At 38.1% G+C, this 27,906-nt stretch overlaps 2 protein-coding genes across 7 annotated transcripts in view; both read left to right on the forward strand.

Annotated features, from left to right (window-relative positions):
• FGD6 (FYVE, RhoGEF and PH domain containing 6) overlaps nt 1–6,145 on the forward strand; it is a 125,498-nt gene extending 119,353 nt beyond the window's left edge. For all 3 annotated transcript variants that reach the window (XM_082739264.1, XM_082739266.1, XM_082739265.1), the window contains one exon: nt 886–6,145. In XM_082739264.1, coding sequence (XP_082595390.1) covers nt 886–922 — 37 coding nt within the window. In that variant the 3' untranslated portion in view covers nt 923–6,145. The remainder of the gene's footprint in view (nt 1–885) is intronic.
• Nucleotides 6,146–7,084: 939 nt separating this feature from the next.
• Nucleotides 7,085–27,906, forward strand: part of NR2C1 (nuclear receptor subfamily 2 group C member 1) — a 46,372-nt gene continuing 25,550 nt past the window's right edge. For all 4 annotated transcript variants that reach the window (XM_082739302.1, XM_082739304.1, XM_082739303.1 and 1 more), the window contains exons 1-7: nt 7,085–7,330; nt 17,825–17,898; nt 20,684–20,914; nt 23,805–23,886; nt 25,594–25,773; nt 26,770–26,917; nt 27,014–27,104. In XM_082739302.1, the coding sequence (XP_082595428.1) occupies nt 17,845–17,898; nt 20,684–20,914; nt 23,805–23,886; nt 25,594–25,773; nt 26,770–26,917; nt 27,014–27,104 (786 nt within the window). In that variant the 5' untranslated portion in view covers nt 7,085–7,330; nt 17,825–17,844. The remainder of the gene's footprint in view (nt 7,331–17,824; nt 17,899–20,683; nt 20,915–23,804; nt 23,887–25,593; nt 25,774–26,769; nt 26,918–27,013; nt 27,105–27,906) is intronic.

Raw genomic sequence — 27,906 nt, forward strand, 5'->3', positions numbered from 1 at the left:
AAATTTGAGCTAAATCTGTTACAGGCTATGTTTACTAATTAAGTTGAGTGGTTTCAAATGTTCATAGTCAGTTCAGAAGCAAGTACAGTGCTAGGGAGGTACAAGAAGTGTCTTCTGAATAATTTCAGCTGTGGGTATTGTCAGATAAAACTTTGAGACTAATTAATTTTGGAAAAACTTCTATGAAACTCTGAAACAATTTTTTTTAAGGTTTTATTTATTTATTTGACAGAGAGATCACAAGTAGACAGAGAGGCAGGCAGAGAGAGAGAGAGGGAAGCAGGCTCCCTGCTGAGCAAAGAGCCCAATGTGGGACTCCATCCTAGGTCCCTGAGATCATGACCTGAGCCAAAGGCAGCAGCTTAACCCACTGAGCCACCCAGGTGCCCTGAAACAATTTTTTTTGATACATTTCATATTGCATGCAAAATTTTGATCAACTGAAGTAGAACAGATGTTAGATTCTCTTTCACTGAAAATATTAGAACAGGTCTGGACTGTGGATGCCCAGAGAATTAAGAGAGGAGACAAAGATAAAGCTGGTGTTCCCAAAAGCAAAAAGGGGGTTGAAATAAAAGCCTTGTCAAATGTATTCATTTCCCAAACCAAACATATGGAATCATCGGGACTTCACAGAGCTTTTACATGAAATGGCCCCTTCCTCACACCTCATGTACATAAAAGATGCAATTTTCAGGCCAAATTTTTGGCCATATTACTGAGTAAAGGATGTTTCCATATACATAGAATTCTAATTTGATATAAGAAGCTTCTGAAATATACTGCTAGGGGAGTGGATCCGCAGGCACAGCTGTGATCTATATTGTCTTAACATTTATTGGAGGATTGCATTTTACAAATCTAACAAATTTCTCTTACCAATAGGTGGATAGAAGCATTTCAGGAAGGCACAATATTGTAGCGATACTGGTTTCATCCCTTCTGTAATTCCAAATGGGTGGAATTTCATCAGAATGGAGTAAATGCAGTACAAAAATTTTATGTAAATGAACACTGCCAAGATAAATCCAGCCAAAATCTTCATCAAATATTGTGAATTATTTTGTTAGGTGTAAGGTAATTTTTTTTAATGTTTGTTTTCTCATGTATGTTATTTATTAAAATTTTGATGTTTACTTCCTGGTCAGAATTATTTCTGAGACTCACACTGAATTCTGAAGTACCTTTCTTTTAGAAACCAGAAAACTTATCTTAATATTGTATACTGTATTAACTGTTTGTGACACAGATTTCTCAGTGTTTTGTAGTGTTACATTGTAATATTCTTACTTGAGTTAAGTCTTTGTAAATAAAAAACACACATCAAGGAGCAAATTTCTATGCAGTGTTTGGCTTAGGAATTACTATAGAACTGCTGATGAAAAAAATGTATGTTTTTGAATCAATAAACTTAGATGAATTTTTGTATCTTTTAATGGAAAAACACACGGCCAACTCCTACCTCAGTAATTGTGAAATGAAATTCCAGTAAATTATCTAGAGTATTTCTGTTGTACCTCTTTTGGCATGAGATAATGTTACATCATCAAGGAATTAGAGCAAAGGGATAGAATATGAAAATTGTCATTGAACTGAGCTATGAGTAGGAAAGAGGATGTTTTCATTTGCAGAGGAACACAAGTCTTTATATTAAGTTTAATCCTTTTTTTAAAGCTACCACTTCAACACAAACATAAATGTATTATTATTTAAAAAAAATACTGCAAGTATTACATTACACAATATCCTTTGCTATTGTAAGTGTTCTGAGCCCAAGTCAGTGGTGGTGTTTGCATCTAAAAAGAATTTCCATTCCCTATGATATTGTGCTTTAAAAAATGAACTGGAATTACCATACCAAAAAAGCACATATTCTACGCCAGTGTTAACTGAAATTGTATTCATTTTCTAAAGATTATTTAATACTACTTTGTGTAATGTCCTCCCTGGTAATTAAAACAAATCCTTTATTTCTTCAACCAGTTGCCAAATGCACGTCATTAGGAAAGATATTCATAATTCTGGTGCACTTACTATTTAACATGTGAACTGTTTTGTACATAAAACTGTTGATGAGTAGAGGAAAAATGAAATTCACACTATGATTATAGTCATTCTTGATGTTTATAATATACATTTATTGACTGAGCTTAAGCTAAAATAAATTATCTTAAAAGGCAAGGTCATCCATAGACTATTTCACAAAAGGGCACAAGAATTTTCCTTTCTGTTTTTATATAACGTATTTCCTAATTCAGTGTGATACCATTGCCAAGAGAATTACTGAGTGCCTTTCTGAAGTTGTTTGTGCAGCACCAGAATCTCAGCTAAATCTAGAGTTGGCTGCTGTCATTTTTTTCTTGCTGTTCCTTGCTGTGGGATCATTTTAAACCCTGTTGCACCCTCACCCACAATCCTCACATCCCATCTCCCCAGTCTTTCTGTCACAGTAGGAAAACTAATACTTCTTTGAAACTCACTAATTTTAATCAAGAGAGCATAAATAGGGCTTCCATGTTAAAATCCTTGCAGCTTTTAGTGTATCCTTTTTTGGAGACCAAGGTTATACCTTATAATGTGTTTCCTTCTTCTTTGGGTCTAGCATTTTGCAAAGGACAAGTTATTTGGAGTTCTGGCCCTCCTCCTCATGAGCTCTCAGCCTTCTGACTGGAAGGTTTGGCTTAAACCTCAGAATCTAAAAAAATATCAGCTAGGCTATTTTGTCTTCCAACAGCTGGGCTAAATCAAGAACCATTCATAAATCTAAATAGAAAAAACACTGCACCAACTTCTGTTAATTCTAATTACACATAAAATACATATATGATTGTACTGGCTATTGGCTTCACCCCATGGGGGGTTTTGAAAATATAAAATACGTATAGCCTTTTGAGAAAGCTATCATATTACCATGCCCCCCCAAAAATGTTTTAAATGTGGAATGGTATTACATTTCCTTTTCCCCCTCATCAGTCCTTCATAACTTATTAAAGCTGATCAATTATTTATTTAACTTGGCTCATTTAATGTCAACTGAGAAACCTAACTATGTTTTATTATAAAGCTACTTTAAGAAATGCATCTCTTGATAGCTAACATTTTAGAGGGGAAAAAAATGATATTGGGTGCATTTGGTTGGAGGGAGCAGAGGGAGAGGGAGAATCTTAAGCAGGCTCCCTGCTGAGCTCAGGATGACCCCCTCCCCCCCGCAAGAGGGGGCTTGATCTCAGGAACCTGAGATCATGACCTGAGCCAAAATCAAGAGTTGGAAGCTTAACCAACTAAGCCATCCAGGCGCATTCTATGAGAAAGTATATACAGTACCAGGATCTCAAGAATACTTTGTTACACTGATGAATGTGTTCCATCACACCCTTTTCAGGTTTTTCCTTTTATTCATAAGGAGGAGAAAGAAGAGCAGTTGTAAAGCTAAGCAAAAGGGGACTAAAAGTATCCTTGATAAGAAATGCCAGTTTAGGGGCGCCTGGGTGGCTCAATGGGTTAAAGCCTCTGCCTTCAGCTTAGGTCATGATCTCAGGGTCCTGGGTTTGAGCCCTGCATCGGGCTTTCTGCTCAACTGGGAGCCTGCTTCGCCCTCTCTCTCTGCCTGCCTCCCTGCCTACATGTGATCGCTGTCAAATAAATGAAATCTTAAAAAAAAAAAAAGATGCCAGCTTAAACTGGGGGAGGGCTGGCATTCTTAGTATGCCCCCCCACCCCCAATCTAGGTTCCTCCTTAGCTGTGACAGCTGTAAATGTAGAGGATCCATCATAGTCCTAGAAATATAAGGTTATCTTAGGCATCATCCGACGTTTCCGAATCTCTCTCCAACCTCTTTTCCCATTCTCTAGTACACCCAGTATGATCCTATTGTCCTTCGCCCAAGATCCTTAGTTCTCTTTTCAACCAAAAGCTTGATTCTTTGAGTATGTAGTAGTGTTCCTTAAAATAAGATTAATATAAAGCAGTAATGAAACAAGTAAGTTTAGAAGAAAACTTTAAAGTGTGGTTTTGTTAAGCAGGGAAAGCCTGCTATTTTGTAATTTAGGCAAAATGTAAATGTTATCACAGCATATGTTGATCTGTCTTGAAGTATGATCGATTTGTACTCCCATTTTTGAAATTTGAGATCCACTATAGTCAAATGTAGTCACTAGGATTTCCAGAGAGGTAAATCCTGTTTCTCTTGTTATACCGTACATGCCTTGAAGGTAAATACTCTGTTTCCTCACAAAATACCTATCCTGTGTCTTTTAAGAGAAAATAGTTGTTGAAATGCATAGAAGTGAGGACAGGATTCTTGTCATCTGCAACTCAAACACAGCACCATCACACCCCCCCCCCCCCGCCATGCCCTCATTATAACTCAGATCTCAGACCTGCTCTTTCCACCATCCTGCAAGGCCATATTTGCAACTACCTGTTAGACATCTACATGAGTCCTTCTTAAGCATTTTGAACTTTACATGACTTCACTTTGTTTCTTCAGATCTGTTTATTTTCCTCTGTAATGGAAAAACACCATTCTAGGCTCCAGAATCTGCCTCTGAGTCTCAACAAGACCCTCTGCTATTGCTCTTGTACCCAGTCCATCTTCATTCCTGTTATTGCACAGAGCCTGGCTCAAGTCCTTGTTACCTCTTCTCAATGATTAGAATAACTTTTCTTCTAATTCCATTGCCACCATTGCGTGGTCTCATTTTAAACACTGCCAGAGCTATCTTATAAAGCATAGCTCTAACTTAGTTTCAGCCCTGCTCTTTGCAATCTCCATTGGCTTTCCAGTGGCTTGGCATGGAACACTTTTCCTCAGGTGTCACACGGTCCAGCTAAACCTACCCCAACCTTTCTTCTTTGTTCTCACCCTCTTCCCAACCCATTTCTGCCTATGTATTCAAGACTTTTCTTTCGGTGATAGTTGGCCCCAGTCCTTTTCTCTCCTATTCCTCCTCCCTTACTCCTCCAGACCAGAGTTAGTCTTTCCTTTCTCTATGTCTCCATAGCCTCTAGCTAGGAAACACACTTTCTTATGGTGCCTATCACATTCTGTCCTTGAGAATCTGAGATGACTCCTCAGTATTTGGCAGACTACCTTGCATGCTATGGACACTCAGTATTTGGTGAATTAAATTACTCCAAATGCATCCCTTCTGATTTTTTTTTAAGTCCATCCATATACAAATATTCTGGAGCCTGTGCCACATTTAATATTCTCTAAAGGAAAATCTTTTGTTTTTAAATTAACATGTAATGTATTGTTTGTTTCTGGGGTACAGGTCTGTGATTCATCAGTCTTATACAATTCACAACACTCCCCATAGCACATCCCCTCCCCAATGTCTGTCCCCCAGTCACCCCATCCCTTCCAACCCCCCTCCCCTCCAGCAACCCTAAGTTTGTTTCCTATAGTTAAGAGTCTTTCATGGTTTTGCTCCCTCTCTGGTTTCATCTTGTTTCATTTTTCTCTCCCTTCCTTTATGATCCTCTGTCTTGTTTCTCAAATTCCTCATATCCATGAGATCATATGATAATAGTTTTTCTCTGATTGATTTATTTTGCTTAGCATAATAGCCTCTTGTTCCTTCCATGTCGTTGCAAATGGCAAGATTTCAGGGGTTTTGATGGCGGAGTAGTATTCCAGTGTGTGTGTGTGTGTGTGTGTGTGTGTGTGTGTGTATCACATCTTCTTTATCCATTCATCTGTTGATGGATATCTAGGCTCTTTCCATAGTCTGGCTATTGTGGATGTTGCTGCTATAAACATTGGGGTGCACGTGCCTAAAGGAAAATCTTATCTATGACTTAACCTTTTAAGAAAAGAGATGATTTCTAGTAGGACTTAATTTTATTTTAAGATAAAGGTAGAGGAAATTTTCACAAAGCCTCAGTATCAAATTCCCTTAGTCGGGGGGATGAAAGGAGGCAACTCTCTTTACTATGAGTTGGTCATAGCATGTTAAGAACCAATCTTGAAATACTATATTGTTTTTTTAAATGACATGAATTTCTAGAAACATTTTTTACTTAAAGTGGTAACAGTTTGTATTTTATTGTCCATATAGATATAGATCCTTTATAAATACTAGTATTGTAAATAATGTCAATATGTATTATATTTATACAAAATAAATCTACTGTATCTACTTTTGGCATGATGATGTCTTTTAAGTCATATATTTTTCTAGAGTCACATATTTGAAGATGAACCACATGAAGGGGTTTTCAGAGAATGAGGCATAAAGCATATTCCCCCTTTTAGGGATCGTTGCATGCCATTTTTCTGTGTCCTGTTGCCTAGTTCCAGAGGGAAAGGGCAGAGGAGATGTTCTCCTTCCCAGTGCACCTTTGTTTTTCCTGACTTGGGTTTCTGGCCTGAATCTGGAACTGCTTTTCTAGTGCTGATCAATACTAAAGAAATTTCAAGGACCCCTTATCTTAAAGTCCAAACCACACAGTGCTTTGCACACAGGACTGCTCTTCCAGCCACATCTCTGTGCCACAAGTGGTCACTGTCATAATGTTCATTTCATGAACCTCTTCATTTCATGAATCTTTATAGATCAGGAGGCATTGCCTGTATGCTTGGGAATACACTACTGGACAAAAAAGCCAGCCTTCAAGAAGTTTATAGTCTAACATAATAATTCTTGCTCCATTTAGCCACTGTATGTATTTACCCACAAGAGCTGATAAGTAAATCGTTGCCTTACTGTGGAGGCTTCAGCCCTAGCTTGTTTTATTTAAGGGAATTTTAAATATTTTATTGGGATCCACCCCGACTTGCTAAGTCCTCTAATGAACTTTAAGGTAAGAGATCCCTAAAACAGAGCCCAATTTTCCACAAGTTAGAAACCAATCTACCCAAAATTGATGAGGTTATCCACTATTACTCAAATGTGAACTGTCTCAAAACTTCCTTTAACCACCGACCACCTTTGGCACAAGGGATGCTAAGCGCGCGCGGCTTAAGTCCTCGATAAGGCCGCACTGGCGAAGCAGTTTCCCTCCCAGCCGATAGGGGGCAGCGGCCCTTCAGAGGCTCGGTTTTCTCATTCCCCCACCCAGGGAACGTCACGACCTCCTCTCCGCTTCGCCACCAGTAATGCGCAGGCGCAGATGGGAGCACGTACCCCAGAGCGGAGGGAGGGGTCACGAACTCTGACCCCCCAAATACACAAACCTAGAAAGCTCCCTGCCCCCACTTTTCCTTACCCTACCCCCCCCCCCGAACTTTCTCCAACCTGTCCCTTCCGGGAGCCCCAAGCGCCACCACAGCGGGACTGTCCGGTCTAAGCCCGGCGCGGGACGTAGCTCCTCAGAGAAGCGCCGGTAAGAAGTGCCGAGGAGGGAGAAAAGCAGCGGTGGCCGCGGCTGGGACGGAGGGCGGGGTGTCTCTCCCAACTGCCAACGGATGCGCCCCCAGGTCCCCCAACAGCCTGCGGGCTGCGGCCGGCAGGGCCAGCCTGTATGGCGGCGCGGCGGCAGGCTGCTCGGGTTGGGTTGGGAGCGCGCAGAGTGGCCGGAGCGGCGGGGCCGAACGTGCGGGGCTCCTGAGAGAAGCTGAGACAGTAGCCGGGGCTGGAGCGCGGGGCGCGGAGGGTGGCGAGGTGCGGGAGGCAAGTCAGCCGAGCTGCACGCCGCGCACCGCAGCCTTTCCCCCGGCACCTCCTGCGGCGCCTCTGACCTTTCACCTACAGGAAAAGCTTCCGTCTCGGCGCCGCCGTCGCCGCAGCTTCCCCCACCTTGGAGAGCCGCGCGTCGCGGCCGGGCTCCGGGGGTGCACCGTGGGCTTGAGCGTCCGCGAGCTTGAGCGTCCGCGAGCCGAGGCCTCCGTCCCTTCCTGAGGTTGCTTACTAACTAACTCTCGTGCCTGCACGAGACGGACGGAGCAGCGCCCTTGACTTGTGCGACAGATAGGGCGACAGCAGCCGCAGCCTTTGGACCCGTATCTTTTGGGAAAAATGGAACGGCCCGGGGTCCCCACTGGCCTCGGCATGTCTAAACTTCCAGTAGTTCTTTTGTTAAGAAACTCTGCCTGCAACTCCTGCACAGAATCGTTTCCTGAGTTACAAATGTTGCCAAGGTGTCTCATAACCTTCGCTAAGTAGGTCGGCCTGTTTAAACAAACAAATGAAAGGAGAAGCAAAAAGACTGGAAATTAAAGCTTTTCGGGTTTTTGTTCCTCTGGATGTTGTCAGTAGGCCTTCTATTTAGACATTCTTGAATATTGTTGTATGGTTGCATGGTACACGATGATTGTTTTGAAATTTTGCTTGTATGTCCAGTGGGTAGATCTAGAAGACGGATGTTCCTGTTCTGTTAAGGAAAAAAAAAAAAAAAAAAAAGGTGGGGAGTGGATTGCATATAAATGTAACATTTAATATTCTTTGTAGTAGCATTTCAGTCTTTTAGGAAGAGTTCTGAGACACAAATCAAAGGCATCAGACATTCCTAAGATATTTTGTTTGTGTTTCTGCCACACAAAGCGTATAATTCCTGCCCTTGGGGAATAGAAAAGACTAAAGAAATATATAGTTACCTTTTTCTGATTTATAGGACCTTCTGCAACTTCTTGAAATCTTTTATGAAAGCCCTGGGGAAATGTGTCTTTTTTTTTTTTTTAAAGATTTTATTTATTTATTTATTTGACAGAGAGAGATCACAGTAGGCAGAGAGGAAGGCAGAGAGAGGGGAAAGGAAGCAGGCCCCCTGCTGAGCAGAGAGCCGGATGCGGGACTCGATCCCAGGACCCTGAGATCATGACCTGAGCTGAAGGCAGAGGCTTCACCCACTGAGCCACCCAGGCGCCCGGGGAAATGTATCTTTACAGAAATTTTGCATATGATGCTAAAAGTTAACAGATGTCGCTTAGTGAATTCTAGTCAATTGCTTTAGTATACACAATAAATGCTGGACTCACCTCAAAGGATTGGATTTTTTAAAAAAATTTGCACTGAGTGTTAAAAGTCAGGTGGAATTTAAGGGAAGGAATAAGAGCTTAGAATGGTATGTTGATGCATAAAGAACATCCCAGTTTGACCCTAAGAGGCCCCTCTTGGAACCTATAAGAGATAAAAGGGAAGATGAAGTCAGACTATAAAGAAACTCTGTGTCCACAGTGGCAGGCATGTTTCAGAGGCTTAACAAATATTGAAAAAAATAAAAGGAGAAGGATCGAAATTTTATCCTTTGGCCATTAAAGAAACATTGATGGCTCTGAAGCAAGAGAATAAGGATGTTTCAATGCTGTAAGTGCCCTGAGATACTGTTGCAGTATCAACAGTGCCAACCACTAATGGTTTTGCCTTCTTGGTGCTTCAAGTATATACAAAGATGGTTCTTGCCTAATAGGGGCTTTTCATGTGCACAAAGTCATATATATTAAATGTATGTTCTGGAAACTCAACAGCAGCTGAAATTTTACCTGAAGGGTTAACTGGAAGACCTTCAAGGCTGCGAGAGGTTTTATGAACCCCTTGAAATTCAGCATATATTGTCATTTGTAGTGTGAATGAAAGTGAATTTGTGTTTTCTAGTGAGAGAAACCTTAACTACCATCAATTTCAAAGAGATCTTTGACCCACTGTACTGGAAAAAATAGAATCATTCTTTTATGTCATATTTATATATTTTCAAATTTTGCCTCCCCCAGAAGGAAATACATTTTGCATCATGACTCAGCATACTCACACAGATTAAACTGAAATAAAGTCTTAATAAGACTATTCTTACCCTCACTATATCTGATGCACTCTTTTCTATTTTCATTAAAAAAAAAATCTGACCTACCGAATTAATTTTGCCATCCGTAAGTGGCTCACAACACAAAGTTTGCAAAATACTGTTTTGGATGACAGCAGCCTACATTCAGTTGATGGTAGTGCGGCTGGTGGAAAAAGGAGCTGTTTCTGATGTCAAGAACACGGACTTAAAATTTTGAATCTGAACGGAAAAAGGACAGCACCAATTATACTCTCTTTTTTCTGTGGAGAAGATAAGTAGAAATGAGATCTTGGCAAATTGAAAAAACTCAGGCCAAAAATGTAGGACTCTTTTTTTGTTTTCTGAATGTTAATTAGCTCTAGAGCAGTAAAGACAGCATTCTCGTGTTTTTGCTTTGTCCCTCAAGCCAGTGAAAATACTTAACCTTCAACGCCTAACTCAGATGTCTCTTGTATAGGGTTTTTCCAGAGCCTCACTCCTAGTGTGGTGGTTCTGAACTCCTTTTGTTCATTTATTGAGCACTTTGTTCATTCAGCTTTCAGGAAATACCTCTTACCTATAAAGAAACTTAACCATTGGTATAGATATTTTCACTGACATTGAATTTTTACAACTTTTTGAAGTAGATTATATTGAATCCATTTCATTTGTTTCATACATTTAGTAAGTAGTAGAACGAGATTGACTTGAGGTCTAAGACACTACTACCTATATAAACTGACCGTTTCTCAGTTTTTCTCTTTATCACTCCTTCCTAGTGTGCTTCATATCTTTTAGCACATGGTAATTTTTAAAAATCTGTTTTCTCATTAAAATATAAGCCCTGTAGAACAAAGATCTTTTCTGCCTTGTTCACTGTCAAGTCCCAAAGTCTCACAGTGCCTGGTAAATATGTTCCAGTAAATGCTTACTGAAGTTAGATGTGAATACTAGGCACTGTTAAATAGTAGAGGTTCATTGAAAACTACAGTTGTTTTCCTTAGAACTCTATTAGAGATGGGTCATCTCTGCAAAGGACAGGATGTTGTAGAAGATACAGTAGGCTAAAGATGAGGGAATGCTTACTTTCTGAATACAACTGTACATACCCATTCAAAAAGCAGAAAGGAAAAAATAAGTAGCCTATAACTCTCACCTAGAAGAGTCACTTCACATTTGAGAATGTTTGTTTTTAGTCCTTGTGTGTTTTGCATAGTTAAAATCGTTTAAATAAAGTTTTGTTTCTGTATCTTTGCATTTAGTTTGTCATTAGCATTTTCTCTTTGTCATTAAACATTTTCCTCATACATTAGTTTAATGAAAAAAATTTTGTACAAATCTTTGTTCTTTGTCTTTGCTAAGATGTCACCTTCTCACAAAGGCCATCTCTGAACTGTTATTAAAAAAAAAAAAAAAGGCATTTTCTTCCCTGTCCCAAGCATTTTGTCACTAGTCCCTGCTCTAATTTTCTCCATTCCGCTTTTCACCGTTTATTGGTATCATATATTTGTTTGTTGTCTGTCGAACCTCACCAAAGTACAAACTTCACAAGGCAGAGTTTGTTTTAATACTATCTGCTGTATCCCTAACACATAGAAAAATGCCTGGCCCATAGGAAGCACTTAAGAAATATTTGTGGAGTAGAATAGTGAATGAATTATTTAGGTCGTTAACATTTTTCAGACTCTTCATGTACATTGACACATTAACTTTTCTAAGAAGTTTATAGCAATTTAGACGTCCATCAGTATGGGAAGAATGCTTGTTTTGTCTAATTTTTGGAGTTAAATTTGATCTTAGAAAACGTACTGATCTGGTGACTCCATGGTCATGGTAGAAGGAGACACTATTAGCAAAGACATGGAAGCAAGAGAAACGTGGTAAATTCAAGGAATTACAAGTAGTGTGTATGGCTAGAATATAAGGTTTAAAAAATGACACCTCAAATCCTTTAGAGAAAGGGAAGGCTTTGAAGATTATTAAGAGGTAAAATAATATTAAATACATATGTTAGAGCAGTCTGGCAGCAAAATATTATAGTTGCAATTAGGTGAGTATTACTGGATTTTTTAAGTCAAGAAATTTGGAACTAAATTGGTTGTAGGTTGGATTGTCCATGGTCAGTGAAGTCATCTATGTTGGTGGCAGGAAAGGGACAATACTCAGTGTCAGAATTTTCAATGAATAATGGTTTTAGAGCATAGCTAATGATTGACAGTGTAAAGTCATTAGAAACTGTCATATAACTGATTTAAAAGAATCTCAGAGGAAGTGATTTTTGGTGAGGGAGAAAATAAGCCTTGTTTAGAGGCCTGCAACATTAGCACTGTCCTTGAGCTGTGTATATGTATATGTATACATATAAATACAAGATAGTTTCATGCTTATTTCCCTATTTTGAAGTATTTTATTGTCATTAAGAATAATGAATGATTCCTTTTAAAAAAGAATAATGATATCTTTAAAATTAAATTTTTTTTAAATTTAAATCCAATTAACCCATAATGTATTATTTGTTTCAGGGGTACAGGTCTGTGATTCATCAGTCTTATGAAATACCCGGAGTGCTCATTACAACACAGACCTTTCCCAAGGTCCATTACCCAGTTACCCCATCCCTCCAAGCCCCGCCTCTCCGGTACCCCTCAGTTTGTTTCCTGTGATTAAGAATCTGTCTCCCTCTCAGTTTTACTCTTGTTTCGTTTTTTACTCTCTTCTCCTGTGATCCTTTGCTGTATTTCTTAAATTCCACATATCAGTGAGATCATATGATTATTATCTTTCTCCGATTGACTTAATTTCGCTTAGCATAAATTTAATTTTCTGTAGAAACTGTATCTCTTTACCCTGTTACTGAATTCCGCTTCATGAGCTTCCTCATTTTTTAACTTAAAAGCTGGGAATAGGGGCGCCTGGGTGGCTCAGTGGGTTAAAGCCTCTGCCTTCGGCTTAGGTCATGATCCCAGGGTCCTGGGATTGAGCTTCGCATCAGGCTCTCTGCTCCGCTGGGAGCCTGCTTCCTCCTCTCTCTGCCTGCCTGTCTGCTTACTTGTGATTAGTCTCTGTTAAATAAATAAAATCTTAAAAAAAAAAAAAAAAAAAAAAAGCTGGGAATAAAATCTGGACTGGTAACCCAAAACTAATTTGACTCTTTTCTATAGTCAGTAGTCTCTCCTCATCAGAATAATTCTGTTTATCAATATATCAGGGTAATTGATAACCCCTAATATCTTTTTGTTTCATGAGAAAGTCTAACAGCTTCCAGTCCTTACAACTCCAGGTTTCCAAGTTTTTAATGTTGAGGGTTAAAAGGCTGCATTGTCCTCACTCTTTATGCCTTTTTACCATCTTAAAACAAAAAAAAAAAAAGAAAAATTGGTATTTTTAGAAAAAAGTGCAACAAAATCAATTTATTTTGAGAATTCTCTTTAAACCTTGGAGGTTGTTTAAAACAGTATGGCTATAAAACTAAATTTATCTTTTACTAAACTCATGGAGCAAGAAATTAGGAGGAATTTGATCTGGAAGTAGCCAAAAGGAGAATTCTTACAGAATATTTAAAAGGGTTTCTTACCCTTCTTTTTTTGAGGATTTCTCCATCTGACAACAGAAGATTAGAGTCAGTGCTGAAGTAAGCTTTTTGAGTAGCTTAGTGTTCAGTGGACTTTTGATTGAAGAATTCTATCAGTAGTAGAAACAAATTGACGTGGTCGCCTGCCTCATGATAATTTTATCAGTAACCATGTCTATGCTAGTCTTCCATCTTTTGGTAAATAGACCTTCCAAAAATGGAAGTTGCCAATCCTACTATCGTTTTAACCTTCCTTTTCCTCTTCCTGGCCTGCCTAGTGATTAATTCCAAAGATAAGCACATAACCTAAGCTAAGTCAATCAGAATCTTAACCAACATTTAAAAATTGTGATTAGAGAAGACTACTTTTCCTTTCCTGGTGCTTTACTAGAAAGTGGAAAATAAGCTACATAGGGAGAATAAGAATAGAGATAATAGGAAAGAAGGAAGAAAGGAAGGAGGGGAGGGAGGGAGGGAGTGAGGAAAAGGAAAGAAGGGAGGGAGGAAGGAAGGAAAGTAGAAAGAGAGAAAGAAAGAAAATAGAGATGAGGAGATTCCTCACAGCATCACAAGCCCAAGTTCCAGTTTCTGCCAAGGTCAGCTCTGCTTGGATCGTAGCATGTATCCTGTTTTCCCCACCCCCTGCCTTTCTGCTTAAACTAGGCATAGTTGAGCTTTTAGTGACTAAAGCAAAGTGACTAAATCCATTATCATAAATGCCTAATTTTATGCCAAATAACCTATTTCATTCTTACTAATTTTTAGCATTTCCCCCTTGCTAAAAATTTCATTTATTAGAGTGAATAATACCATCCTCTGGGAATTTCTAAATTTTAGTAAAATGTAATACATTTAGATCGATTTGTAATTTATTTATTGTTTTAGAGTGAGAGAGAGCACAGGAGTTGGGGGGTGGTGGCAGGCAGCGGGAGAGAGAGAATCTTAAGCAGGCTCCATGCCCAGTGTGGTGCCAACACCAGGCTCCATCTCACAATCATGAGATCGTGACCTGAGCCAAAATCAGGAATCAGATGCTTAACCAACTGAGCCACCCAGGTACCCCATAATTTGTGATTAGATAGTTAGCCTCCTTTTTGCATATGGAAAAAAATTTTAATGATGTATTTGAATTATTTTACGGATCTATTTACATATAAATAAGTATTGTATTCCTCAATAGTTTAATGAGAAAAATAAGTAATAATAAAATTGAGATTATAGATTTGACTTTATATTATTGTGTCTGTGCCTTTCTAGACTTGAATCTTAAGTTAATAAGCTAACAGATAACCTAACAGGCTTTACAAGTAGGAGAAAGTAAGTAGTTTGATACTGCAACGTTCGCACCATACATATCTATGTGTGGTTGGAGAGGGGTCCAAAGGGCAAAAATTGTTCTTAGTCTGCCTTTCTGGTCAAATCTACTCCCTAATGTCCTCTCATTTCTGTTTCACTCAATGCAAATGAAGTATATGCTCATTGAGGTAAGTATCTCAAAAACTTGCCCTAAGCATTCTTTTGCTAACCAGTTTGAATTACATGGATCTATAAAACAATGTGAGATAAGAGCTCTAGTCTACTGCAGTAATGCAGAAGGTTTATATACAAAGAAGTAGAAAGGAGTGCCTGAGTGGCTTAGTCAGTTAAGCATCTGACTCTTGTTTTCAGTTTAGGTCATAATCTCAGAATTGGGAGATTGAGCTCTTCATTGGGCTCTGTGCTGGGCATGGAGCCTATTTAAGATATTCACTACCTCTCCCTGTGCTCCTCTCCCCCTGAAAATAAATAGAAAGAAGTAGAAAATTGATGTATTGTACCACAAAATGGAATCTACCAAATACATGCATGTGTATATTTTTCTGAAGAGGGTGGATAGATTCTCTCAGCTTAGAGTTTGTAACTCCAAAAGTTATGAATTCATTGTTATTTCCTGCTCTTTTCTTCAGAATCCAAAAAACAAAAAAAATCTAATATCCCTAAATTCGGTACTCAGGAATACTGTTCCAAGAATATTAACTTTCAAATCCTGTAGCATTGTATTACCTGTAGTATTGCTGATGACAAAGTACACAGTTAGCATGAACCTGGACGTGCATATATACCATGCACATATGTGCATCACACGTAATACCCTCATATTCTTTGGTCTCTTCTTCCAAAATTATATATATATATTTAAAGATGTTATTTATTTATTTGACAGAGAGAGAGATCACAAGTAGGCAGAGAGGCAGGCAGAGAGAGAGAGGAGGAAACAGGCTCCGTGCTGAGCAGAGAGCCCGATATGGGACTCGATCCCAGGATCCTGAGATCATGACCCGAGCCGAAAGCAGCGGCTTAACCCACTGAGCCACCCAGGCGCCCCCAAAATTATATTTGACTTAGTGTAATTGTTTGCTCATTTAATAGTACTGAGATTTAACTTCAGTCCTTTCTATTCATGCACTTTTTAAATAATCAAACATTAATAATATATATAAATGGTTTATCTACTTAATTTTTCATTATGAGGTAGGTTGTTTGGTTCTAATGTGTTGATAACACTATTGATTTTAGGGTTTCTGGAAAAGGTTGCTTTAAACTGGGTTTTTGTTTTCTACTTACAATTTATTTTTTAAGTGTGGTAATACTTGTAGGTATTGCCACACATAAAAAATTAATTTTAATTTTAAAGAAACAGATGCTTACTCAGTGAAAAGTAAGTCTGTATTCTGGCCCTGTTCCCAAACTTCCAGTTCTCCCTAGAGGTAGTCACTATAATTATTTTCTTTAGTGTTCTGTCAGGTAATTTTTCTTCTCTATAGGTAGCATTTTAAAGCTTTCCTTACATATATCATGCGTGTTTCTTAGTAGGTTTGTGCCTAAGTGTTATGGGCTGAATATTCCCCCACTCTCCCAAAATTCATATTGAAGTCCTGGCCCCCGGTACCTCAGAGTGTGACTGTATTTGACCGTGATTTAAAGGGGTAATTGAGTTAAAATTAGGTCATTAGGTTAGGCCCCAATCCAATATGACTGTTATCCCTATTAAAAGGGATTACAACACAGGCGCAAACAGAGGGAAGATATGAAGAGACAAAGAAAAGGCAGCCGTCTACAAGCAAAGGAGATAGGTCTCAGAAACCAACCCTTCTGACAGCTTTTCTCAGAGTTCTAGTCTCCAGAATTGTGAGAAAATTTAGATTTTTTAAAGATTTATTTATTTCAGAGAATGCTTGAGAGCTCAGGTGGGGGGTGGGGGCGGGCAGGGAGATGGGGCAGAGGGAATGAATCTCCAGGAGACTCTGAGCTGAGCGTCATGCTCTCTCACGACTCTGAGAGCACGCCTGAGCAGAAACGAAGAGTCGGTCGCTCAACCAGCTGAGCCACCCCAGCGCCCTTGTGAGAAAATTAATTTTTATTGTTTGAATTATCTAGCCAGAAGTAGCCTTGTTAGCCTTTGTTATGTCAGCCCCAGCAAACCAATACAGATTTTTGGTACTGGGAAGTAGGGTGCTGCTGTAACAAATGGCTAAAAATTTGGAACTCGGAGACGAATAGAGGCTGGCAGAGTTTTGAGATGCATGCTACAAAAAGCCTAGATTGCCTTGAAGAGATTGTTGGTTGAAATAGAGATGCCAAAAGCAATTTGGGTGAGGATCCAGAAAGAAAAGAGAACAGTAGAAAAGCTTCTCTTATCTTAGAGATACACAGATAGCTTCATGAACAGAATGTTGATGAAAATAATACACATTAGAGGCACCTGGGTGGTTCACTTAGTTGGACTCTGGTTTCAGCTCAGGTCATGATCTCATGAGTCATGGGATCAACCCCTGCATGATGCTTTGTGCTTGGTGCTCATCAGGGAACCTGCTTGAAGATTCTCCCCCCGCCCCTACCCCCACGCATGGGCACGCTCTCTCTCAAGTAATCTATCTTAAAATAATAATAATAAAGGGTCACCTGGATGGCTTAGTTGGGCCTGTGACCTATCTTTGAATCTTTCTCCCCTTCCTGGAAGGATAACAAATGTTTGAAACTGAATAGCTCTACTGGCCCATGTAGAAAAATCACACAAGTCCAGCGGTTTTTCTCCATTTCATCCAATCTGTGTCCCCTTCAGTCCAAGCTGGCAACATTTCTGCTGTTACAGAATTCTCAGAAATCTTACTGCCTTCCCTGCAGTTCATGGGGGTGGCAGCCCAGAGGACACAGGCCCAGGGAGCAACTCTGTTTCCTCTGTTGGTTCCAGAGAGGATGAAGCCATTGCTTTTCAGTCTAGTCTTTGAAAAGTAAAATTGTTTGGTCTTGAATCATTTTTTTTAATAGATCTTTTCAAAATACTTAAAAGCAGAGAGAATAATTTCATGAACCCCTATATAAACTTCACCAGTTTTCAGTAATTGTCAGTGCATGGCCAGTCTTGTTTTGTTTATTCCATCCTTCCCCCACCTACCCCAACTGGATTATTTTGAAATAAATCTTAGCTATCATGTGTTTTCATTTGTAAATTCTTCAGTAAATATGTTTCATGAGTATAATTGTGAAAAGGCATCTTTTTATTCTGGCAGGACTTTTTGGCAATTAGAACATGGCAACCATAGAAGAAATTGCACATCAAATTATTGAACAACAGATGGGAGAGGTATGTTTGATTTACAGTTCATTTGCAGATCCATCAAACCTATTTAAATCAAATGTATACGGGTGCCCTGATGGCTCAGTCAGTTAAGTGTCTACCCTTGGCCCAGGTTATGATCCCAGGATCCTAGAATCGAGCCCCACGCCAGGCTCCCTGCTCGATGGGCAACCTGCTTCTCCCTCTCTACTACTTGTGCTCTCGCATGTGCTGTCTCTCTCTCTCAAATAAATAAAATATTTTTTAAAGTAAGTAAATAGGGGCACCTGGGTGGCTCAGTGGGTTAAAGCCTCTGCCTTTGGCTCAGGTCATGGTTCCAGGGTCTTGGGATCGAGCCCGGCATCAGGCTCTCTGTTCTGCAGGGAGCCTGCTCCCCCCACCCCCCGCCTGCCTCTTTGCCTACTTGTGATCTCTGCAAGTAAATAAATAAAATCTTTAAAAAAAAAAATTTTTTTTTTAAGTAAATAAGTCAAATGTATATGCTAGGTTCTGAAGGTACCGAAATAAAAGATACTCTCAACTTTAAGGTAGCTTTAAATCTAGTGGAGAATAGTCGAATCATCCCACAGTTAGGATACAGTGGGAAGGGCTATAATAGATGACTGTATGAAGTGTTAAGGGAGTGCAGAAGAAAAACAGCTAATGAAAAAACCTGGAAGAATTATGCTCTATTCCTTCTAAGAGGTACCATAATCCAAAGGTTTTCAAAGTGTCATCTAGTGACTCTCTTCAGAGAGTCAGCAAGGTCAAAACCATTTTCATAATAATAATGAAATGTTATTTTCCCTTTATTTTTCCAGGGGCTACCTGCCATGTAATGATATGGTATGATGAAACATGTCAATATATAAAAGGTGTACATCATTCAGTGGGCCAATGTGATATTACAGAATCACTGACAAGTGAAGGATTCATTCAAATGGCAGGATAGATCAGTGGATTTTAGTATAGTTTCTGATTTCACATTGCAGCTAGTCTTTAAAAAGCTACCACTTGTCAAGTTTGTGCTGTCAAAGAACTACCACACGGTGCATGCACCTAAAGCTCTTCTCTAAGAAATAAGTTTGTTAGCCATTAGAATTGTGTTTACTTCACAGTAATATTAGTGATAGAAATAATCCACAGTGAAGTGAAGCCTACAACAGCTTAAGAGTTACATGGTAAAATTTTGTTATGAACTGATTCAAATTCACATCTTAAAGGTAAAACGGAAGATTGTTAGGGAAGATAGTGGTGGAGATAACCTATGTAAAATAAGATTGACAGCAGTGAGAAGTACACCCAGAAAAGGAGGACATGCTGGCAACAGGGGTCAACAAAATTCAAATTGGCAGCAGTTATAATCGTTACAGTTCTACTCTAGACAAAAACTGATTAGTAATTCAGAACTTCGTTGTAAATTTTGCATAGAAAAGAATCTTGAAAATAATTTTAGGGAAATTTTGGGGAAATGGGAAAAAGTTGGAAACAAATCAACTTTGCAATTTTGAATTTGAACCAGGGAATTAAATTAGCGTAATGAATTTACTCTGTAAAATATTTGCTCAACAACAACAAAAGCCCTCAGTGCTGGGCCAGTTCTCTAATGAATGAACTGGCTCATCCCCAGGCTCCTCCAACTCAGTAGATAGCAGTCCTGTTCTCCCAGTTGCTCAGAGCAAAATTTGGTAGTCATCCTTGCCTTTTTTCTCCTTATGTTCTGCATCTAGTCCATCAGCGTATCTTGTCACATATCCCTTCATAAACTGTCCCAAATCCCATCATTTTTCTCTTCTAGCATGGCCACTACCCTGTACCCTGCTAGCATCTCTGCCCATATGTAATTCCCAGATGCTGCCAATGTGTGGGCAGTAGCATTCTTTCTGGTATCCCTTAATGCTTCTCTTGAACATCACAGGCTATACTACGAAACTAAATCTAGAATTACCCTTTTTGAAAAAGATCTTGCCACTCTGCTCTGTGATCTTCCATTGGATCTTCATTTCACATAGTCCTTACACAGCCCTATACCATGTGGCTCCTGCTGGTGCTCGGATCCCATCTTTTACCATAACCCCTTCTGCCATATAGCTCTCTTGAAGTGCCTCTTGCTTCACATATGTGAGACACACTCTTCCTGTCCCATGGCCTCTACCTGTATCCCAGGTAGAGGATGAACTTCCTCTAGCTAGCCCTAAGCTTTGGTCTGCTGCGTCACTCAGGTCTGTGCAGAAGCCATCTCCTCATGGCTTTTGTTCCATCAGTGACTCACCAGCTCTACCCAGCTTTATTTTTTCTTTGTAGCACTTAATTCCATCTGAGAATATTATTTGCTTATTTGTTTTTCATCTGCCTTTCCTCACTAAAATAAAAGCTTTGTGAGAACAAAGGTTTTGTTTTGTTTATTGCTATATTCGAGGACCCAGAACAAACAATGCTTGGCAAATGGAATGCACCCAGTAAACATTTTTCTAAATGGAAGGTGGGAGGGAAGGGGAAGGAAAGAATCAAAATAGTGAGGTCCAAATGTTTTTATTATTGTACCTTTATTTGCACATTTGTTTTTCTATAGGATGGGATTTTGTGGGAGTAGAATTGCTAGTTTAAAAGGTATGTATGTGGAAGGTGGGGAGGTTAGGCGGGGAAAAAAAAAAAAAAAAAAAGGTATGTATGTATGTGTATTGTATTGACTATATATGTAATGGTATGCTTTCCTAGCTTTGTCTGAAGGTAGAAGAAAATTGAGCCCTTAGAGGGAAAAAAAAAAAAAAGATAAGTTGAACTGATTACTAATTTGACATGATTGTGTTAGATTGTTACCGAGCAGCAAACTGGCCAGAAAATCCAGATCGTGACGGCACTTGATCATAACACACAAGGCAAGCAGTTCATTCTGACAAATCACGATGGCTCTACCCCAAGCAAAGTCATTCTGGCCAGGCAAGATTCTACTCCAGGGAAAGTTTTCCTCACTACTCCAGATGCAGCAGGTGTTAATCAGTTATTTTTTACAACTCCTGATCTATCTGCACAACATCTCCAGGTAAATAACTTCAGAGTGTCTTTTCATTTTACACATGAAAGAATTTAAAAGCGCGTCATAAGTATAAGTGATGTTAAGACTTTACATCCTACCTGGTCTTTAGGAAGAGTTGCATAAAATTATGTGCTGTGCAGATTATCTGTGGTGACTGCCCTTTCCTATATGCCACGGTACTCTTTCTCACGCATCCTCACACCCATATATTGAGCAGGGAGGGGGTTGTTAGTTTCAGATAATAAGATCCACTCAGGTTAGTTTGTCCAGGAAGGGGTTTCATAAAGGATAAAGAGAATTCACAGAATTGTTGGGAAGGCTGAAGATACAGCTCCACTTCAGGTTTTCAAGAATAACCACTTAGAGGTGCCACAGAACTAGCTTCTAAGAGACCTGCTGCTTCTGCATGGTTAGGAAACTGCCAAATTAAAAGCCTCTTCATCGTAGCAGCATTTTCCAAGACCACGCTGCCTAGGCAACAAGAAGCTGCCAGATCAAGAAGTCAGTATTATGGCTGTGCTTCAACAGATGCCACCTTGGTTGTCATCTGTATCTTCCTTCATGTAGCAGACCATTTTATCCCCACCATCTGCTTTAACACTAGAAGTCAGTCAGTCGTCTAGATTAACTTCACATCATTTTAATTTTTGCTAGTTAAATATTTTTCGAAGAGGTAAGGCTTGTACATGCTGCATGCCCATGATTATGTAGATATTTTCACTGCTGGTTCCTGTGATTGAACACAAATCCAACAAACCCTTAAGTTTGTCTTTGGAGACTTTTTGGTGGAGTTCCCACTTAAAATTGAATTCTCTGTTTTGTGATGAAAACCTGATCAAAGAAAATTCCTTTTAGGATTGAAGAACTAATTCATAAAACACAAAATTTTCCCTTTATATTCTGGTAGATTTTGTTATTCTTCTAATTGCATCATTTATAATAGTTTTAGAAACACCTAAGGTAAAAAGTGGTTGGGATTTATAAGAAGTTACTTTATCAACAAGGCAGAAGTCACTAAAAAAATTTATAACATCATGAATGAATACCTTAAGTTCTTTTTATCAACAGATTCGATTTTAAAAGTTTTATAGTTAACAGAAATATTGAACTGTTCGTACAGTCGCCATATAACCTCTCAACAGTTTCTCCTATTAACATTTTATATTAATATGATACCTTTATTATGACTAGTGAGTTGATTTTTATATATTATTTCCTAAAATCCGGGATGTTTTTAGCTTTTCCTGATTTTTACCTAATATTCTTTTTGGTTCCAGGATACCATATTACATTTAGTCATCATGTCTTCTTAGATTCCTGTTAGCAGTGACAGTTTCTCAGACTTTCCTTGTATTTGATGACCTTGACGATTTTGAGGTTTATTGGTCAGGTATATTGTAGATGACCCTGCTTTGGGATTTTGACTACTGTTTTTCTCATGATTAAACTGGGATTGTTGGTTTTGGTGAGCAGGATCACAGAGGTTAAGTGCCATTTTCATCATGTCACATCAAGTGTACTTACTATCACTATGTTTTATAACTGGTGACGTTGATCTTCACCACCTGGGTGAAGTAGTATGTATCACATTTCTCCACTGTAAAGTTATTCTTCTAAAAAAAAATTTCTCTGTTTCAAGAAAAAAAGATAATATTGGTAATTTGCCTACTTTATGGCTCACCCCTCAGGGCAAAAAAACAGAAACAGGTATAGGATAAAACTCCCCCGGGGCCAAGAAGATTGGATTTCTAATCTAGTGACCTAAAGGATGTGGGCAAGTCCCTTAATATTTCTTCTACCCTTAGGAATAATAGCAGATAAAAGATTAGCACCATTCACAGTAGATGCACTATTAAGAAAAAGAGTGACACCTTTCATAGACACTTTCAAAGGACAGCTATTTTTTTAAAGTTTCTTTAAAAACTAAGTTTTTATGATGAGATAAGAAGAAATTATGCCATTATAACATAGCAAGGGACAGCTATTTTAAGGACTTTTTGAAGTTTTTTAAATCAGAATTACTCCTGAAAGCATTCATACCCCTAAGAGATGAAAAAGAGTCTCAAGTGGAGGATTGGTGTGTGGGTTGTTTGAAAGCCATGAGGCTCTATGGTGAATACCCGATCACATTTTGGGGATTGAAGTAATCTCTTCACGTTTCAAAAGATTGGGGGGGGGGATGATTAAAAGGTTAGAAGATAAAAGAAAAAACTAGTGCTTCTATTAGCTGCAACTAAGTGATCAGCTCTTTATATAATTTAAGAGAGTTTGTAATTTGCCCAAGGCCTCTCCACCCAGTTCCACTAAGCTGCTACTGTATATCAGACTCTATAGCCCAGGCTGTCAATGATTACACCTGATCTAAATCTTAGATAACTCATTGATGGAATATTTATCAATCTTTTCCATAATTATAAGTAAATAACTCAAAAAAATTTTAACTATTCTATTTTTAAAATTCAATTATCTTTCTATGATTTTATAGATTATTTTTCCATGTGGAAAAATTTTGAGCTGTTTAAAGACATGTCATGATAGGGCTGATAATTGCTGCAGTAATTTGATATGTTGAATGAATAATGAATAATAAATGCTTAATAGGTAAGATACATTAAATGCTCATGTATTTGAGTGTTTAATAGTGTTTAATGAAATTGTTATGAAACAAATTTAAAAGGCATTTTTCCTATCTTTGTTTCTAATAACATTGAAATTTTTCTTTATATATAAAGAAAATTAATAGTTTAATTGATATATGCATAATAGAGTTCAAAGTCTCAGAATAACTTAAAAGAAAGAAAACAATAAATAAGACTGACTGTTCTTTTACATTTTACTTAAAAGCATTATTAACAAATTATTGTTCTGGTTTTTTGTTTTGGGGGGTTTTCTTTAGCTCTTAACAGATAATTCTTCCCACGACCAAGGACCAAATAAGGTTTTTGATCTTTGCGTAGTATGTGGAGACAAAGCATCAGGTAACATTTTAAAAATAACCTTCTATGTGTGTTGTGTTGTTAAAATAACTACAACACTACCATGTTTCTTCTTCTCAAAGTAAAAAGAGAAGAGCATGTTGTTTTTATGATTCATATTTGAAGCCTATAAAATTTAACTGATTTTTCCCCAAAGCTTTTTATTCATTTAAAGTTTTATTTTACTTGAATGCAATTTAATTTGTTCTTCCAATGACATATAAATGCATATTTTGAAGAATTGTGAGAAACAGTAAAAAAAAGATTTGCTTATGTATTAGGATGGCAGAGAAGAAGAGGGAGAAAAACTTAAGCAGACTCCACACTGAGCTTGGAGCCCCACACAAGGCTCAGTTTCATGACCCTGAGATCATGATCTGATCCAAAACCAAGAGTCAAGGACTTAACCAACTATGCCACCTAGGTCCCCCAAAGACTCCTGCTTTAAAATTTTTTTTAAGCTTTTATTTATTTATTTGGCAGAGAAATAGAGAACACAAGCAGACAGAATGACTAGCAGAGGGAGAGGGAGAAGCAGGCTCTCCACTGAGCGGGGACACCGATGCAGGACTTGATCCCAGACTCTAGGATCATGACCTGAGCCGATGGCAGCTGCCTAACCAACTGAGCCACCCAGGCACCCCGAATTTTGCTTTTTAAATGTAAACTGAGTATGTAGAAATTTTTCTTGAAAATAAAGTCAGTTTTGTCAAAGGAATTGCTTAAAAATGAGTTGTGTCCTTATTAATACATAACATTGTTGCTAACTTACCTGCTGAGCCTTGTTGCTAGTCCATGTATATAGAATTGAGATGGAAAAGCTCTGATTACTCTTTAATGCTGTGCATAGCTGAGCAGCATTTCTCCAAATACTACTACTAGTACTCAGGTTTATGTCATTTTAGTTATGGTCATTGTTATTTTAGGACAGGAAAGCACCCATGTTCACTCACATATAATCTTTAATCTTTTCCATAGCTTCATTGCAACAATCTCCACTACAGCTTTTCCCAGAGTATGTTCAATTTAATAGATGTTTATCAAAGAAATGGCCTGTGAAGTGGTAGGTTAATCAAAGTGTGACAGATTTCTCCAGAAACTTAAAAAGTGGAATCCACAGTGAGAAGAGATTACTATAGGGGTACCTGGGAGGCTTAGTTGATTAAATGTCTTACCCTTGATTTTAGCTTAGGTCATGATCTATCTCAGGGTTGTGAGATCAAGCCCCATAGAGGCTCTGTATGAGTTTCTCTCCTCTTCCCTCTATCCTTCCTCACCCACACCCTCCCCAAAAAAGAGAATACTATAGCTCAAATACTAATTAATGTATCTTTTTTTCAAGCAGAGTTTTCAGAATAAAATATCCTTATATAATGTAAAAGAGAATTATAATTTATAAGTGATCTCAGAAGTGAAAATAGTTTTTATTTATGGTGTTATGGGTGGTTTTGCTTTTCCTCTTTCCAAAATCTTCCATATCATTGTTAAGGTTACTTTACAGAATTAAAAATTCATACTATTTAATATATTTATCAAAGAATATGGTTGTTTCATTCTCTGCTTAGTAACTCCTAAAAAATGTTTCCATGTCACAGACTCAAAAATCATTTCACTACATATATTGTTGTTACTTGAAGGGAAGAAATGGGCTTATTTCCATTTCTGTTCAAAAATACATGACTTTTGTTTTCTTAAACATCTTGTCTCTAGGGCGTCACTATGGAGCAGTAACCTGTGAAGGCTGTAAAGGATTTTTTAAAAGAAGCATCCGAAAAAATTTAGTTTATTCATGTCGAGGATCAAAGGACTGTATTATCAATAAACACCATCGAAACCGCTGTCAATACTGCAGGTTACAGAGATGTATTGCATTTGGAATGAGACAAGATTGTATGTATTAGCTTTAAAGGAGAATAAAATTTTAAGAATTCAGCCAACCTCTAGAAATATGTCACAGTTAACACAATATGTGAATATGTATCCTTTTTAATTTACAGTATTCCAACTAACAGTTTAAAAATGTGTACATATGCATATATTTCTATTCATTCAACAATATATTTATTGTCCATATGCTATTCATGTATATATGTTTGAACTTGGTTTTTAAAAACATGTCTAACTAGATAACAGTTTAGTTTTCGATTAAACTATTAAGGTAATAAGTTGGGTAGCTAATATGGATTGAGTTCTCACCATACCTAACTCTTTGTATAGCATAGGAATTAACTTATTTCTTCTCATAGCAAAATAGTGTGCAGTAAGTACAGCTCTTAGCCATTTTACATTTGAGTAAACAGATTTAGTAACTTGCCCAAGGTTACATAACTAATAAGTGGCAGAACTCAGATCTGAATCTTGGCAGGTTTTGTTTTTTTTCTCAGAAAATGTACATTTAACAACTATACTATCTCCTATGTATCATGAAATAAAATCCTATAAAATAAGTGAAATATACTACCTGTATTTTATAAATGAAGATTATAAACAGTTGAATTAATTCTCAAAAATCTCCCTGCCCTTAACTAAAAAAGATTTAGCTTTTTGTGGCTATTAGTATTATTTTCAGTCGGTCAGATACTATTTTTTTTTACTCTCACATAGATAGGTAAGAGACTCCTATCTTCAGTTTTTCCTTCTTGATGGTGAGCTTTTAAAAAATAAGAATTCCTCTACATTTCTACCACAGCTGGGTCAGGGAGAGAAAAGAGAACAAGAGATGCAAATTATTATTCCAAAGCAACTTTGTTGAAGTTGGAAATAATTTCTAAAGATGATCTTTAGAGTTCAATTATGATAACTGTCTCCCATGAACAGCATTGTGTTACATTTATAATTGCATATACATTCAGCACTGTGATGTAATAGCTTCATGCATTTTTGTAGCTGTTCAGTGTGAAAGAAAACCTATTGAAGTATCACGAGAAAAATCTTCCAACTGTGCCGCTTCAACGGAAAAAATCTACATCCGAAAAGACCTTCGAAGTCCATTAGCTGCAACTCCAACTTTTGTAACAGATAGTGAAAGTGCAAGGTATAGTACAAACCAGCAAAACATAGATTAAGTAGCTGGTCCTTTGTTTTTCTTCCCAGTGAAACTAAGGCTAAAATGTGTACTTGTTTGTTACAGGTCAGCAGGACTGTTAGATTCAGGAATGTTTGTGAATATTCACCAATCTGGAATAAAAACTGAGTCAACTGTGCTGATGACACCAGATAAGGTATGTTTAGTGCAATTAATTTAAAGCATAAATTTTTTTTTAGCTTTTAATATTTTTTCCCTTTTCTTCATCTCCGCCATTACTTTGGTTAGTTGGTCTGGTCTTAAATATTCCCTATTACAAGTTGCTTTTTTAAATGATCCACTATTTGATAGTGTCAAGTGACAGCTAAAAGTTTAGTAACAAATTTGATGGCTTTATTCAAGGGAAAACAATCCATAGATCAGGAGAGCATTCTTGCTGAGGGATTTTGGGCAAGAGTGAGTTTTAGAAAACATTAGAAGCAGCAATATGGAAAGGGCCTTACTGACTAGGAGCTTGAAGATTTCCTTATAAGGCTAGTGGGTCCTGCTTCTTAGGGTAAGGTGAGCTAGTTAAAGCGGAGTTGAGGATTGTGATTGGTGTGTGTTGGGTTCCCTTGACAGGTGTTTCCTGTAAGTGTTTGCTGCCTTGGGTTTAGATTTGTGACCAGGATAGCCTCCATTTTGTGTGTCCTCATATAGGAATAACTATCAGTAGAAATGTTCATTATTGCCCTAGGACAATTATAGCTTCAAAATGAAAGTAACAGACAAAAGTCTTACAGGTTTCTTTTATGTCAAAAGTCCTCAGAAATAGAAATTTATATTAAGTGTGAAATTGCTTTTTTTTCTTTTTTTTTAAAGATTATTTATTTATTTATTTGATAGATCACAAGTAGGCAGAGAGGCAGGCAGAGAGAGAGAGGAGGAAGCAGGCTCCCTGCTGAGGAGAGAGCCCGATGCGGGGCTTGATCCCAGGACCCTGGGATCATGACCTGAGC

Source organism: Mustela nivalis (assembly GCF_964662115.1).
Source record: "Mustela nivalis genome assembly, chromosome: 7".
In the NCBI taxonomy this organism is placed as follows: domain Eukaryota; kingdom Metazoa; phylum Chordata; class Mammalia; order Carnivora; family Mustelidae; genus Mustela; species Mustela nivalis.